We start from the raw sequence: 17578 nt of genomic DNA, 5'->3' as shown, positions 1-17578 counted from the left end.
TTTCTCTGTGGCAATGACATTGTGTAGTGTGACCAACCTCTGCTTCTGCCTTGCCCTAGTGGTCTTGGGTAGAAACTCTCTGCATGTTGAGCCATCCTCAGGACTGTGGTCTTTAAGGAGACAGAGGTTACAGATCTTGTGCGTCCTTTTGTGTGTATTTGTGGCGGAACTTGGGGCAGAATCTAAATGGGATATGCTCCATGCCCCCTTCTTATTCTTCAACCATGTGGTTTTCTCAAGTCTGTCTCTCAGTGGAGGTAATATACCTGCATTCAAAAACAGTGATAGCAACTACATATAGTGCTGTGTATCTGGACTTGGATTATGCGTACACTTGCACTGTCTTTATCCAGACTGTGCATACACCTCAGCCCGGTACTGCTGCATGACCTGTAAAAGTACATGGAATGGCAACTACACTCATGTAGTCCTCCAAAGCCTCCGTGTCGGAGTGTGTGGGAGAGAATGACTGTGGATCCCTGTAGGGGGAATGGAGAGGTTCATAAAGAACTGGTTCTGAAGCCACTGGCAGCTTTCTTTTAAGCGGGATCCGGAAGGAGTCCAAAGCTGGCTCCGAAGTTATTCTCCGTTTGTGGATTATCATCCTGCCGGTGTCGGCGTCGATGAGATGTGATGGAGACGTCTCCGCAGGAGAGCGTTCGGCAGGAGTAATCGTGGTGTGGGTGACCCGTGTCCTGATTTGGAATAGTTTTGGGGCCGTGGATGGTGGCAGGCCAAAAGTAATGTTGGCTGGTGCCGAAGAGGCTGTTGGAGCTTTTATCGGCTCGGAGCCCGACGTGTCTTGAAGGACCGTTTTGTTTTTGGCGCGTTGCGTCGCAACGGGTCGCACCTGGAGCGCCATCGATTCCTTCGCGCCGACCGGTTCAGTAGAGGTGGGCGTCGATTTTTTCGGCGCCGGTGAGACATCGAGTCGAGGGGCGGTAATGGCCGTCGACGTCTTCGATGAGTGTGGCCTTGGTGGTGCCGTTGAAGCGGTGTGAGACGCAGCAGGCAGTTTGACCCTTGGGGTCGGAGCCGATTGAGTCGGAGCCGATTGCGTCGGTGCCGGGAGCCGAGTAGGTTTGGTGGCACCGAAGGTCTTTTTCCTTACGTCGACTCCGACATCGGCCGCTTCGAGCTCGGCACCGAAGTCTCGTTTGGTGCGCTCGGTGCCGACGGGTTTTGCTGGCGTCGAAGGTGTGGTGGGCCTCGATCCGACCAGCGCTACTTTCGGTTTCGGTTTCAGTTGAACCAATACAGCTTTTGGTTTCGGTTTCGAAGAAGGGAAACCAGCCGGTTTGGGCATCAATGGCTGCCGCTGAATGTTCGTAGCCGGGCCCGAGGGCGGGGCCGAAGAACTGCGGGATAGGTCTTGGGTAAGGCCAGAAGGCGATCCCTCGACCGGAGCCATAGACTGTTGTACTGGGATTTCCTCAGTCTGTACGGGTAGGCCTTGCTCGTCATCGGAGCTACTCTCTTCGGCCCCTAAGGCCTCATTGTAGTCTCCTACCTCGGTGTCGTCTTCATCTCTGCGAAAGAGTGTTTCGTCGACGTCTTCCGATCCGGAGTCATGTTCGGAAGCGGGACTGGAGGGTAGGTTCTCCACTTCTTCGACATCTTCGGTTTCGGCGCTGATGATGTCGGCCGGGGCCGGTGCCGCTTGCTGCGCCTCGAGTCTCGCCGCTCGTCGATTCCGGAGAGTCTTCTTGGACCGAAATCGGGCACAGGCCATGCATGTAGATTCGTCGTGGTCCGGTGAAAGGCATTTGTTGCACACCGGATGGACGTCGATGTGGGGATATTTCGCATTGCATACAGGACACCGCTTGAATGGTGTCCTCGATTCCATCGTCGATGTTCGGGTCGATGGTCGGGTAAGATGCGAAAAGGTTGGTTCTGGAAGTTAGTAAACTAACAAAGATACTATCGATACCGATCGGGAACAGTACCGACGCGAACTAAAGGCCTTTTGGCCTTGAAAAAGTTTTTCCTAACTTGAGTCAAGATAAGCACATCCGAACCCAATGGCGGAAAAAAACAATCTGAGGATGGAGAGGATGCCCATGCGCACTGTAGTCCAGGGGAGGAGTCACCTATCCCAGGATACTTCGAAGACTCTTCCAGGACAACAACGTGCAAACATCCGGACCCAACACTAGGCGGCGATCTATGCACAGATATGAATTCAGCAGCCCACATGCCTCGAACACCTGCATTCAAAAACAGTGATAGCAACTACATATAGTGCTGTGTATCTGGACTTGGATTATGCGTACACTTGCACGGTCTTTATCCAGACTGTGCATACACCTCAGCCCGGTACTGCTGCATGACCTGTAAAAGTACATGGAATGGCAACTACAAATTTAAGAATAAGACCATAAGGATGTACCTTGAGACCGAAGGACGTATGGAATACAACTTGCAACAGATACGATTTACAGGTAATTTGGTGTTAGTATCTGATAAAGTGACTACTCTTGAAATTAAATTTAGTCAATCTATCAAGAACACAGGCACCGTGAAAACAAAATTATAATTTGCAAAAGTTAATCCAATAGCTACATCACAATCATAAAATAAGTTGCATTGGAGGCTACTGTATGATACCAGCGATGCATTTCAGGTAAAATAAGTGAACTCCTTCAATATGCATATTATAAAGGGATTAATACACAGAAACCCAAAAGATTAATCAAAACTAACATGTTAATTAACAGACTAGACCACATTTCCTAAAGAAAATAAATACATATACACCAGAAGATGAATGTTTTAGAAAAAAGGAGAATTTAAATCAACTTTTTGAGCAGTGCAAACATTTATGAGAAGTTTCAAAGGAGCATTTGGAAACAGAAAACTAATAATCGATTTGCAAATCTTTCAAACACCAATTTATTTTTGATTAAATGATTAGAATGTTGCATCTGCTCAATCTGTTGTTAAAAAGCACCTGGAGTAAAGGGTCTTCTATAAATCCATGCCCCCTTTGCTCTGTAGTAAATACTGCAGAATCTAATTAAATAGTATGTTCTGTAAGGTCCACGTGTGATTGACAAAGTAGGAGCCCACAGGAATGCAATTGTCAAAGGCAACCAGGTAAAGTATCGTAGAATTGTACTGTAGAATTTATATAGCGCTTCCAACCTGTGACAGGGCCATGCGGCACTCACATTTGTATCAGGTCCCAGGTAGAACTTTCAAAGTGCAGGATTGACAGGGCATTGACTATAATTCGGCATAAGTGAGATGTGTTGGGAGGGAAGCATGAAGTTTGGAGATCTGCTCTAAACATTTTCAGCAAAAAGGTTATTCGCAGACAAGAGGTGTTGCAGGCAGCGTATTAGATACCTACTAATTCTTTTTTTGTAGGTGTCTGCATTACTTTTTAAAGTGCCAGTGATTCATTTTTCCACCTAAAAGATCAAATTCAATTCCTTAAAATATTTTTTGAGCTGTCTTGGAGGCCAGTTTAATGAGATATCTACCATAGCTCATGACATCAACACCAACAATAAAAATAGAAACACAATGGGTCAGTCCCCTTCAGCCACTGGTTCATCTGGGTTCGATTCTTTTAGTCAATGCTTGAATAAAGTGTCACTCTCATTCATATTTTCCATCAGGACATTGGAGCATTTCAGTTTCACTTGAAGAAATTGCCTATGAGGTGCGTTAGCCTGCCTGCCTAAAGAGTGCTGCCCACTGAAGTGCTTTTCTGGAGAAGCAAAGGATCCATTTAATACCAAGGAGCCACATTTGTGCTTCTAAAAGTGTTTAACACTTGTATTGATGCTGCACCAGTGGCGATTTTGCACTAAAATGTAGTCTGACATCTAAAGATGATTTATGCTCCTGAGTATACAAACCTGCTCATTTTGCAAGTGTGATTCTGCACTTCAGCGCGAAGTTGCTTCTGAATGTGACAGCAAAATGCTTCTTACTTTGCACTAAAAAGTGATTCTGTACCTAAATATCATTTGTGCTCCTAAATGTTTTCCATACTCATGCTGATATTTTGCACCTCAGTAGTGTCACCCAAATGTGAGTACATGCTGAGCACACATTTTACCCCCAATGTTAGATCTTTCTACCATATTTTCTTTCTGCTTTGTACTGATTTTGCATCTTAAGGTCATATCATACCATACACCTAAATGTACTGTACCCATGACTTCTGCTCCAAAACGTGCTTGCTCATCCATTGAAATTTCAATATTCACAATTGTTTTGCAAATTAAATACAATATTTCATAATTTGTGTTGTTGTTTGACGTGTACCTGTTTCTGTATTTTGGTGCATCATTTTGAGGATCAAAATGTAGAAATTGCTTAGGCAGGGGACCTTGGCTTCCAGTAGGGATTTAGTGGGGATCCACAGAAGTCCAAAATTAAGAACCGCTATCATAACATTTTCTCAGATTCTCTGAGATTCCATGGACAAGAAAGGAAGAGAGAGATCTGGATCTTGTGTTTCTCAACACGTTAAGGTAGTACGTTAGGGATATGGTGTTTGTCTGTACCACAGCTCTGTCCATTATTAGAGATGAAAGATAGTCCTGAAAGATGGATGAGCCCTCTTCATTCTCCTATTCGGTTAATGGGGTCTTTTTTTCATTCTGTGATGAGACAAAGCGCAACTGGAGCAGAGGATAGTCTGAGGACGTATGTTTGGTTATCAGAACTGAAGCTACGGATTTGTTGCTTACATGGGCCCATAATTGTCATCACTTCTTCGGACCTTATTTTTGAAAAGAACATGTCAGAAGTAACGTCTTCAACTTTGAGGACCTTGCGGTCTCCAACAAGAGACACATCAGAGGTCACACCATCCAAATCAGTTTGTGACCATTTGGTTTCCTTTATGGAGAAGGTTAGCTCTATTTGTAAGGACATGATATCCTCTTACACCAATATTTAACCATAGCAGGAGTTTAACAACCTAATCACCCATGTTCAATAGGGAAGTCAGGTTATGGCTGGTTTTCCAGTCTTCCACTGATTTTGGAGGTGGGTGTGCGATTAGCTTTGATGAAGCTCTAGCCCGGCTCTCCCAATGATCCGCGTTCAGTTGCCCTGCTGTAAACAACAGCACATGGCACTCCGCCATCTCTTTGCAAGAGGACTGGCATCTCAATTGCAGAAGAGACACTCTGGGAGGCTTGAAAAAAGGGCAATATCTGCTTTCTTGAAGAAGGCAGACTTGGTCCGTGGAGATTTGAAGAACTACAGTCCCATAATTTTGGGCCTAGCTTTGTCCACAAATCAGAGGAACACATGAATAAGCAGATGACCAATACTCTTCATAACGTTGATATGCTGGATTGGTCCCAAGCTGCTTTTCAGTACAGGCACAGCAGAAGCAGATCTAGTGACCAGCCTTGACAAACTACTACAAGAGACGTTGCTCTTCCTTGTGGATTTAAATCTCTCAGCAGCCTTCCACACAGACAGCCATCATGATTCTAAATAATCACCAGGAAATGGGTCACAAAGATCAGCTCAGCTCTGACAACTTCAATTTACTCCTTTATGGCAAGATTCAAGTTGCTTCTTTCCCTCCCTCCCTCCCTTCTGATTGGAATAGTTACTGAAGCCTTGAGAGATTCCTCTGGGGTTGCACCCCCATCTTGTTTAACATTTACGCTAATCCTGCGGGAGCAGTAATTCACAGCTTCAGCTTCAAGGCCCCCTCCTAAGCCAAAACACAACTGTTTTTCAGATTGCACTGGTTGTCTGAGTGACTGATTGAGAATTTCCTTAAATAAACTGTAATAAAATAAAGTTTATGGAGACTGGGAGACAAGATCTCTTTTTGGCCCTTAAGGCTTTGAAACTTAGACCTTCTATCCTCGATGACGTTGCAATACTTGTCAATAAAGCAAAACGTTTGAAAGTGATTTGACAGCGTTGTGAGGTTTTTATCCAGATGAGAAGCTGCAGTCTCAAATCAGATTGCGCCTTTTACCCCTCAGTAGAAGTGCTTTCCAGTTGCGGAGTCATTGATTCTGGCTCATAGGATTATAGCAACACAATGAACATATGACACACCAGGGTACATTTGAGGAAAGTTTCGCGCTTACAGTATCTGGCAATTTGCTAAATTTTGGTCTTTGGAAATTTGACTAGGTGCTCGAGGTACAGCGGTCCTTATATTGGCTTCCCATCAGGCAACACATCCACTTTAAGGCACTCTGTCTAACAGAAAGTGCTGATTACTATACTGGAAAGGTTTTGTCTGTCTTGATCACTAAATACTGTTCTACTTCTTCCCCTAGACACAGCTCCATGTGTCTGCTAAATGTTCTATGTTTCAAGTAAGCCTATAGTGGATGGAGAGCTTTAGCAGTTCTGGGGGCACAACTGTGGAATGCTTTTCCCATTTCTGACAGATAACTCCATGTTTCAGAAGCAGCTTCAAACTTATCTTTTTTGCCAACTGCTCTAGCCTCCCTATCTTGGTCCCTGTCCGTACAGTCCTATCTGCAAATACGTTTTTAAAACAGTCAACTCAACGAGATGGGCTTCCTAATAGGTTATGTAAGCATTGTGATGGGGTAGAGCTTAAAGAAAAAGAAACTCCTCTTACTGGATTTCCCTTAGAGCATGTATACTCATAAGTGGGGCTTCACTGTGCTGCCTCAGCATGAAAAAGCGTATTAAGGTGTGTCTCATACAGCCTTTTACCATGCTTGCCAAGCAACATCTTACCATGGTTGTATAAATCACCAATCTTGCTGCCAATGCTGTAAAATCTCTTGAGGATTGCATTAGGGAAATCTGTGAGCAACCCCAATGAAGCCTCAAGGCTTTAAGTGAGACATGTACTGAGGATTTCAGTTTAGCAGAACAAATTATATAGTTTCACTCTTATTGAATGCATCTGTAACAAACTCTTAGAGAATTCACCATCATACGTTATGAAAGCCCATCAGAATTCAACATTCCATTCTTTTGGGGCACTGTATTCCAATTTCCATATATTTAGGATGGTGATAGTAACCTCTAATACACACAAAGAGTACTAGAGAGAAATATTTACTTTAGTGGTCACAAATAGACTGCATTTTAAACTATCTTATCAGTTAAAGCATCTGTGGCATAGACATTTGTCTGCTCAGCAATTTCCCGGGCATAACAACAGTAAGTTAACACTGGTTATTAATGCAGTTGCTGGTGAAAAATGTGTTCAGTTTGTTCATGGGTCTGACTCTTCATAAAATATGATAGCAGGTTAATGTACAAAATAAAATGTGTAACATGCAGGTCACAGATTCGTAATGTATGCATATAGCTCAGTGAGTCATTGCTTTTCCAGAAGAGATATGTGTGTTACCTGCAGGTCAAAAGGTCTAATTCTAGCAGTATAGCTTAATGAGTTATGAGCTAGCATCAAGGAACCATATCAAAACAATCCTGTGCAATGGCTTGAAGGGATTGAAATAGTCAATTCTTATTATTAAAGCCTTATACAGGGGTGTAGTAATTTGAAAGAGGTTGCTTCCCATACCTTCACAGTGTGGTCATCTGCGCAGGACGCTAACCATTTTCCATCAGGACTGAATCGAAGACACCGCACTGGTTGGGTGTGACCCTAACAAAAACAAAAAAACACAACTATGAAGACTTTCTATATTAGAAGGCAGGGGCAAAGAAACTGAAATGTGGGATGCACAGCAATTACATTTGAAAAACAAACAGAGCATACCATGGGACTTTTACTATAAGTTACTCACAAAGGTAGGGAGATATGCTTCTAAAAGATCAGGCAAAGGCTTCAGACTGAAGTACACTGAGGAAAGGCTGTCCAATAAGACACAAGGGGTGAAAGTAGCTACAAAATTGAAATATTTTTGTGATTCACTTGGTTAGATATATAGAGCCTGATTATGAGTCACTTTTAATATTTCAACCCATGGACAAACTCCTGTTTACGCATGGGTCGGAATTATGAGTTTGAAGGTATTTAACGCATCCGTTAATTAACGGAGGCGCTAAATAACTCAACATTTGTTACATTTCGGCAGGTTTAGACATATGCTAGTTACCGTATCATGCAGAATTTGGTGTGTTAAGCACCAAAACCTGCATGTTACTGCCCATGAACTCTGTGGTATTGTTGTTATTTATCAGGTGCAATAAATAACACCAGAACCCATATTCAGGCTTCTAGTGGAGCAAATATACATCATACTGTACTCTTACACAAAGGAACTGTATAAGATAGGAGCAACAGTGAGACTGTGCAAAAAACCTTCAGTAAATGGTTAAAAACAGTCTAGGCTTTTTAACTGGAGCAGGTACAGGAGCAAGACTGCATTACTGTATGCCACTACAATAGGCTGGTAGCAACTGCCAAAAGATATAGGGCATAAACAAAACAGGAACAATGGCTCATATTTTAGACAGAGCAACAATGAGAAACAATGGCAGGTATTAACTCAGAGCAAAAGAGAGCAGTATACTTACAGGGGATGAAAGGGACTAGGAATAAAACAGTTAAACAGCTAGCGCCTATGTACCTATAGTTGGAATCAGCAAGCAGACACTGCACAAACGTGATTGAACAGAACAAATGAGCAATGCGGGCCTACCTTCAACAGTTAATTCTAGATGTGTAAACCCCTTCACTCCCACATATGTCTGCAGGATCCAACAGAGAGCCAACTACCAAGAAAGAACATCGCCTATACTAAACTCCAGAGAGAGTGTCCATCTTCTACCTCAAACTCTTTCCTTATCAGGAGAGATGTCCTCTCTGATAGCAGCACATCTCAAAATGGACATCACCTTTAGTCTCCAAGGATACTTCGAGAAAGAGCAGTTTCTTCTCCAGCAAGGGCCTGAGAACATGATAATCCACTGCATGCTAACAGCACTTACCTTGTATCGAAAAATGCAACCTTTTCGCCTGATGTCCCAGATCTGCAATCGAGACAGCAATGAAATGTAAGAATAGAGCCAACATAAAGAGCAGAGACACACAGAACATTTCATTTCATTAGTCTTAATTTCGATTATAAAAAAAACATAAAATACATTACAATCAATTAAAAGTTATAGCAAATTAAAAATACAAAGATAAAGAGAACTCAAGTCAGATCAAAACTGACATTAGTGTAGAAGAATCACAATAGGATCTGCAAGAGTTTGTATATTAAAACATCAAATAACATGCTCTAATAGCCTTTTAAACCTTTAATTAAAAATAGAATAAAAATATAGTATAAAATGTATCGCCCCAACAATAGTTTGTGGACAGAGCAATATTATGATGCTAAAACACCTATGGCAGTAGTTATGACAACCAACTATCCCGGTTTGTGATGAAATCACTAGACCCTACATCAAGCCACAGCTAGATGCCCCGGTCGACCTGCCGCACATTCCGTAAGTTTGTGTAAGAGTAGGGTTGAAGCAAATTAGGGTTCCCTTAGTTTGTTAGCCCGAATGGCCCATGCCCAACTCCGGAATTTTGCCATAGCCGCAACAATAGATTCCTGAGTACATGCCTGCAGGATCCTCAAGGCCTCCAAGGCAGATCTTGTACCCAGGTTGGTGCAAGTGGGTTTGAGTCATTTCATCCTAGGCTATCTATAGGCCGAACAAACAAATAAAATGTGGGCGATTGATTCAGTCTGTGCTAAACACAAAGGGCACAATTCTGACGGGGGCGAATACCATCTGCTGGTAAAAGCTTTAATCGGGAGGGAACCTACTCTAAACTGATGGTGTAACTATCTGTCAAGGGGTTTTAAGACAGAGTTCCAATATGGTTCGAACCTAAGCTCATGTTTCAACATCAGGAAATTCCTGGACAATGTGGATCTTGTAAAAGAGGCAAAATAATTCATCTTCACCATGCCCAGGTAAACTGCTTAAAATTCTTTTTTTTGACAGAAATGGGTTGACTTCTGGGTTCTCCCACAAAATGCTCATCCCCCTTTCAGTCAGTGTTTTTTTTATATACTGAAGCCATTTGAGCTTACCTAGGCACCCTACCCACCTGAAGTCCAATAGTGCTTTAGCATACAGGGAGAGCTCAGGGGTAACCCAAAGCCTTCTCCAAAAAGCTATAGGCCTGAAACGAGCCAAATCCTTGAAGCAAAAGCAACCCAGGTCCAAAAATAAGGGCAGCAGTGGAGTGGATTGCGGCAAACCTGTTAGTGCCCTTTTACATTTATTTTGGCCAATGGCCAGAGGGGTAATATACTCATGACCCCAAAATTCAGCCCCATAAAGGATTGCACTAGCAACTTTAGAGTTATATATCTTGAGGGCGGGCGATTGGCTTGGTGAAGGAAAGCCTATGCTCTTTTATAAGAGCCCCGGCCAACTGGGCATGTTTTAAGACTAGCATGTCAATCTGTGACTTCCAGTTTAGTTTTCTATTGAGGGTTATCCCCAGGTAAGTGAACACTTCTGTCTGTGCTAAAGTAACATTATTCATGTCCACTTTACCCTTAATAGCTTTGCACTTATGGAGAACCATAAACTTTGTCTTGTCCACATTGACCATCAACTCATGGTCGCGACAAAACTCCTCAAACCGAGACAGGGCGACCTGTAGCCCTGCTTGGGTCTTAGATAAAATCAGGGTATCATCAGCGAACATGAGTAGGGGGATCTTCAAGCCCGCCAAGGTTGGGGCATGTGGAATAGAACTGTACGACCCTGTCAATGAACAAAGAAAACAGGGTGGGAGCAAGGACACATCCTTGGCGCACACCCTTTAGAACGGGAAATCTATCCGTTACTTCACCGTGTGTGCCCCAACGAACCTGTGCATAGTTGGAGTCATATAGTTTGACTAACATTGCTAATAACTCCAATGGCATCCCCACATCCATAAAAACCTCTCCACATTTTATTACGGGGGACCAAATCAAAGGCGGACTTAAGATCAATAAAAGCCGCGTATAGGTATAGTGTGCCACCTCCTATGAGAACTACCCACCAGAAAATCATCACAAATCTAAGCACCTGGTCTATGGTGCTGGTGTGAGGGTGAAAACCGTCCTGGAATGGTGATAAAATCTCGGACTCCTATATCCACATCTGGATTCGGCACAGAACCAACCTAGCAACTATTTCTGGGATGGAATCTATAAGGCTGATGGGCCTATAGTTGCCGGGTAATGCGCAAACCCCCTTTTTATATACTGGTTTTATGACTGCTCCAAGAACACATACTGCATCACATTGTCTGTGGAAGTGACAAATGTGGGAGAAGAAAACACTAACTTAGATGAATCAGTTTTATGGGGATGATGAAAAAAACTGTGCTGATAGTAACATTCTCAATACAAGCTTGACTATTATTTATTCTTTGTCTTCCTTCATCTATGTATGGTATGCTTTATGAGAAACATAAGGGAGAGGAGTATAAATATGAAATCCCTTGATACCAACAGATCTTTTACGCCAAAATATGTGCATCTGTGAAAGCTGCAAACAAGTCATGAAATCGTAAATGAAAATTGGTCAAGTCTACAGAAATTAGGGATTTACAGTGTGCAAAAATGCATTCCAAGACCATTTTACCGGTTTATGGACCTCCTCTGGATTGCCTTATGAGTTACAAATAAAACTTAACTTTAGAATTCAGAGTAAAGTTGCTATTTCTTGAGAAACAGAATTGTCTATTGTCTGCCCGGAAATAGTTGGCTAACCGAAATTTGTAGAGAAAATGCTTTACGTCTAGCAGTGGATTGCTGTACTTAAGTTATGAGTCCTGATTTCAGAACGGTAACTATAACCTCTAAAGTTCCTAGCAAGTAATCTCTGGCAGGCCAAATCAAGAGCAAGGTCAATATAACAGATATCCTGGCCGACACCGTGTAGGTGCGAGGGTTGGGCAAATAGTTTTTTCTGGCCTAACAATAACCCTAAACCTAATGCATGATTGAGGCTCTGAACATAATTCTCCCAACTGGCATAAAGATTCACATACTATTATTTCAGTTGGCAAAACTAGCTGTGGCAGTGAAGGTGTATTGCAGGCTCAAGCCTTATCCATTAAACAGTTACACCACTGACATTTTGAGCAGCGTTTCAAAAATATAAAAATTGAACAGTTATACCACTTAGTTCATCTACCTGCGATAGCATGGATTTCTCCCCACTGCAACTAACTAGCACTGCATCATGCTGAACATCAATCCACAGTTTCATGTCAATCCATCTTGATTTTAGATGTTGGCATTCAGCCACTGACCAATGAACTGGTGATAGTGCATGTCAAATAATCATAGAATATAATTGGAGAACATTGATTTGCTTTTGATATTAAGCAATATAATGTTTAATGCAACTATAACAGAATTCATGAATATGTGATTGACGTTTTTATGAAACAAATGTGATGTAGTTTTATTATCAATTGTTTTTAAAGTTTAGTATTTGATATATGGATGAGTATGGTTAGTTGTAAAGATTATCCTGTGATACCCTGATGAAGGACGGACGACCAGCGAAGTCTCAGTGGACTAGGCAACATTATACTGAAGACGGACAGAAAGCAAGCAAGCAATGTATGTAAACTTTGAAATACATTAAAGGTGTGATTATACTTTCCAGCAAGTTCTGTGTTAACTAATTTTGGCGATATAAATAATTTTGTAATTCAAAATTAAAATTTAAAATAACAATTTTATTCCGATATTGATTTTCCCGATTAGAGTTTGTAGTTCCGGTCATTTTGCTGATAGCCTAAATAACAACGAATTACATTAGTTCAGTTAGTTCAGTCCTTGTTCAGTAGATTTTAGTTTAAAAAAGACTATTATTGGAACCTGCACTCTGGATGTCAGACTGACTGAATGATATAAAGAAAAGCAGAAGGAAAACCCTTATCATTGTTAAGGACATAGTGTCTTATTTGCCCATCCCTGAGAAATGAACACTAGGGATATAGACATATTTTATGCAGAATGAAGTATCCTGTAGGCGGCGCACATTTGCTGTTTTAAAGTAGCTGTATGCCTATGGACCAATTGTCTTCTCTGTTGTACGCATACTTTGGTAATCTCATGCTCTGGCAGCCATGTATTTAGTCATAGTTAGTGTGTTTGAATAAAATTAAGTGGTGCATTTATGCCACCCATTTGCCCGAAATCCATGATTCTGTGTTGAGGTTTAGCCTTAACCAGTGTGAATTTATGTGCATCTCCTTTCTACTTTGAGCTGGCTCATTTGCATGTCAAGAACAAATAACAATCCATGTGATGATGTATTTTAACTAACTTATTAAAGATGCATGCTGGGACAGAATGCTTGATTTATTCTTTCTCCTTGGGCTTTGAACTGCTTTATAGTGGGATACATACCACTCCTGCCCGGCCCTTTCCCCCTAAAAGCAGGACTTGCTAAGGAAGAGAAGACAAGTTGCTGAGGTAACATACTTTTAATGTCAGGGGACTCTGCTTTTCAATGCAATGGATCAGATCGGAGCCAACTGAGAGTAAGGTGTGTCCCAATTATGAAAGCACATTTTTATTTGGGGGGGGGGGGAGGGGGGGGGGGGAAGAATTACAAGGATTATGTTATTTACTCTGTAAGCATCTGTTCTTGGCATGTAGAGCTGTAGATTCACATGCTTTGCATACTCCTGCCATCTTGTGTTGGGTCCGGTTGTGTGCAAGTTGTTTTTCTTCAAAGAAGACTTTCAAGGCACGAGGTAAGGTGGCTCCTCCTCTTGGTAATGGTGTGCATGGGCATCGGCTCCATGGTTAGATTGTTTTCCCACAGGAGGGTGAGAATGGAGTGCAAGTATCAGTAAAGAGATGTCCATGCATATGAAAGTATAGATAAGAACTGCAGCGACCATAGATGTCCAGGGAGGAGGGTGGGTGCAGGTGAATCTACAGCAATGCATGCCAAGAACAGGTACTTACAGAATAAGTAACAATCACAGGCACGTGTGGTTGTAGATACAGATGCTTTGCATAGATTGTATAGCAGTTTACTCCAAAAGTGGAGGCTAACCAGTGGACGATGCAGTTGTTTGAAAAAGTGTACGTATCACCGCCTGTCCTACCTTAGCTTGTTGTCGTGCTGGAACATCCACACAACGCTGCCGAGTAAAAGTGTGTGGTGTAGACCATGTAGCTGCTTTACAAATGTCAGATCTGGGGATGTTGCCCAAGAAAGCCATAGACGCCCCTATCTTGCGAGTAAAGCATGCTCTGGGGAGTATAGTCACAGTTCTTTTAGCTTTGTTGTAGCACATCTGAATACATATATCGATCTATCTAGAAATGGCCGATTTAGAAATTGGCTTCCCTTTATAAGGGGGTGCAAAAGCAACAAAGAATTGCTTTGTTTTGCGAAAGTCTTTGTTTCTGTCAATATAATACATTAATGCCCTTTTGACATCTAGTGTATGAAGAGCTCTTTCTGCCACAGAATGATGTTAAGGGAAGAAAACAGGTAGTTCAACTGATTGACAAAGGTGGGAAGGGGAAACTACTTTTGGGTTGGTACAAAGAACCACCCTATACCTGTGCAGTTGGAAAAGGGGTCATTTTAAAGTTAGTGCTTGGAGTTCACTGACCTGCCTTAGTGAAGGGATGGCAATTAAAAAGGCAAACTTCAAGAAAGAAATTGGAGGAACCAATTGTGTAAAGGTTGAAAGGGTGGACCCATAAGTCTTGTGAGAATATGGAGAATCCACGCAGGTGCGACTCTGGCTCGTATGTCACTTTTAAGGCCTCCCATGAAGGCTTTACTAACGGGCATTTTGAACAATGATAAGTGTTGCCTATTTTGTAGATAGGCAGCTACTGCTGCAAGATCTAAGCGTATGGAAGTATAAGCAAGGCCAGATTATTGTAAATGTACAAGATAAACAATAATGTTTTGTACAGATGCATGGAATGGATCAATATTTTGGTTGCGACAGTAAAAAATCTAATCAACTTAGCTGCATAACAAACTCTAGTAGTAGGCTTACGTGCTTCCTTAAGAATTGTCATAGATTTTTTGGGCAAATTTAGATACCCAAATTCTATGACCTCATGACCCAAATCGCAAGGTTTCATTCCTTTGGGTTTGGAGGTTTTATTTTGCCATGGTTCTGAGTGAGAAGATCCAGATTGAGGTGAAGCTTCTCGTGCGGAACTACTGAGAGTTTGAGCAGGGTGGTGAATTAAGGTTGGGAAGCCCATGAGGGAGATACCAAAATAAGGGTGAGACGTTTGGCTGAGCTTCCGAAACAGAAACAGAAGAAGGAGAAGAGGCGGAAAAGCGTAGGCAAATATCCCTGACCAACTGATCCATAAAGCAATGCCTCTGTATTGGGGGTGTGGGAACCTGAAGGTGAAGTCTGGGCATTTTGCGTTCTGTGGAGTCGCAAAGCGGGCTATTTGTGGAAACCCCATTTGTGGAAGTATGGTAGAAAGACTTGGGGGTGAAGTTCCTATTAGTTGGCTTGTTGCCGCATCCTGCTGAGGAAGTCAGCAAAATGGTTGTCTGCGACTGGCAGATGTTCTGCTACTAGTAGGAATTTGTGATGGATCACTCAACACCAAATGGTCTGAGAGAGGCATGATAACTGAAGAGAGTATGTATACACCCCCCTTTTTTGTACATAGTACATCAGGCTTTGAAAAATATTACTAGACCTGTAGGTCTAGTGACTTAAATGATCTACTCGTCCAATTTGTAATGCTCTTGACCCATAAACTGGCTTCAAATGATGTGATCCTGGTCAAATAATTTAATTCATTGAGCCACCATTTTATTCATTATCACATATGAGAGCACCTTCAAATGTGCGAGTTCAGCATGTCTGCTGTACAAAAAAATATTTTGTTTGATTTAATAGAATAAACTTTCTTTCCATATATATTACAGATCTAGTCACATCTAGGATACACATGGCCCCTGACTTAACCTCTTAGTTCATTAACAACGTTTTCTACATGGCGGTGGAAGGAATGTTTCTCAAATCATTTTTAAGAACTATCACTATCAATAAATACATAACTAAAGCATGAAGTGGTAGCACACTGTCTTTTGTAATCAGCAGATTTTATATTGAAATGGCCACAAACTTCCCACTGTCATGCAGCTTTGCTGATAGAACTATATAGTGTGCAAAGAATAAAGGTTGGAAATAGTTTTTGCGACTATGTGCCATTTACACATCACCAAAAAAAGTGTTCTGGTTTGTTTTGCTCCTATTTACTTTTTGTTTGCATCACACTTCTTAATTACAAAACATATTGCTTTTGTAAGTCCGGATATATTTTAAAATATTGTAATATTAATTTACAGGCTAGTTTTTAAATGTTATGTGTTAGAGAAAAATAACTGCCATCTTCAGACAGCTCACGTGTCATAAATCTCGAACTCTAGCAAGAGAGAGAAAAATAAACCCAATTTTCCAAGCAGTAATTAGTTTAAAAACAAACTGAGGGGGGCTGGGCCAAGAAGCGAATGGAGTGAGACGTGTATTCCCGAGTGTAGGAAGGTGGATATCTGACTATGGTTACCCCCAACTTTTTGCCTAGTGTCTAGCTGGTTTTTCGACTTAGTTGGCCTGAGATCCTGCCATTCAGGGTCTCAGGCTGTCTGCTCTCTCTTTAAAATGGACTCCATGTACCCTAGGTACATAACCAATTGGTAAGGATCACCTTATTGGACCCTGTACAGTGTACCCTAGGTACCCAGGGCATAGGTGTACCCTAGGCCTCCCAGGGGCTGCAGCATGTATTATGCCACCCCTGGCCTGGCCTTCCATTTTGACACAACTGGCTGATCACTCAGCTGGGGCAAGGTCGTGTAATCACCCCTTGCTTAGGTGTAGTATTCCTATACCTAACTTACATATAGACACATGTGTACCTATCAGTCACTCCTATGGCAGGCCTTAACAATCCTGGAGGCAGAGTGCTTGGTAACATGTGAGATGGTGCTCTAGCATGAGCTGAGCCTGTCTGCAGCTTTCGGAACCTTGTCCTTATAGCTGTTCTATGATATAGCCTACCATATACTCTTAAAGTGCCTTATAATCTTAGACGGTTATGGTAACTATGGTTTGGCTGTATCAAAACATGTCGTGTAAGGTGTCTAACACTAGGGAATAATACCCCCATGCCATTTCTGGACATGAGAATATTATTCCCCCCTTCTAGAGGGAAAGACATGTTAAAATCATACTTCAACTGTTAGCCTCTGACCAAAGCCTCAGCATCACAAAATGGATGCTGCTGCCACGACACAAGTCTGACCTCCTGCAGCTGGGAGTGATCCCAGCCAGGGAGGCCTGGACAATAGGTTTCCTGCTTGGGGAGGTGCTAGCACCTCCCCAGACAGCCTTTAGTGTATTGGGGCAGGGTGGGCTGAAAGGAATGAGACATGCCTGGGGCACACAAGGTGTTCCTTGCATAGTCCAGTTCAAACCGGCGCTGGGGCACTCCAGCCCCAGCTCTGGCGCGAAACTGGACAAAGGGAAGTGGGTGTAACCACCCCCTCCCAGGTCCCACCCATAAGGCGTGACCTAGCAGGTATCCCAGCCCCCCAGATTAGTAGAAGAGTGGGAGTTGGGCCTCAAGACTTTAGATTATCCTGAACC

At 42.4% G+C, this 17578-nt stretch overlaps 1 protein-coding gene across 3 annotated transcripts in view; it reads right to left on the bottom strand.

Moving 5' to 3' along the window:
• The window catches only part of KATNB1 (katanin regulatory subunit B1), a 558599-nt gene that overhangs the window by 406745 nt on the left and 134276 nt on the right, over nt 1-17578 (bottom strand). For all 3 annotated transcript variants that reach the window (XM_085640093.1, XM_085640095.1, XM_085640094.1), the window contains exons 8-9: nt 8884-8925; nt 7511-7594 (exon numbers count right to left, since the gene is read on the bottom strand). In XM_085640093.1, coding sequence (XP_085496219.1) covers nt 7511-7594; nt 8884-8925 — 126 coding nt within the window. The remainder of the gene's footprint in view (nt 1-7510; nt 7595-8883; nt 8926-17578) is intronic.

The sequence above is a fragment of the Triturus cristatus genome, chromosome 12 (assembly GCF_964204655.1).
Source record: "Triturus cristatus chromosome 12, aTriCri1.1, whole genome shotgun sequence".
Lineage (NCBI taxonomy): Eukaryota > Metazoa > Chordata > Amphibia > Caudata > Salamandridae > Triturus > Triturus cristatus.
Note: the sequence above shows the minus strand (reverse complement) of the source record. Positions and strands in the feature narration are given on the sequence as shown.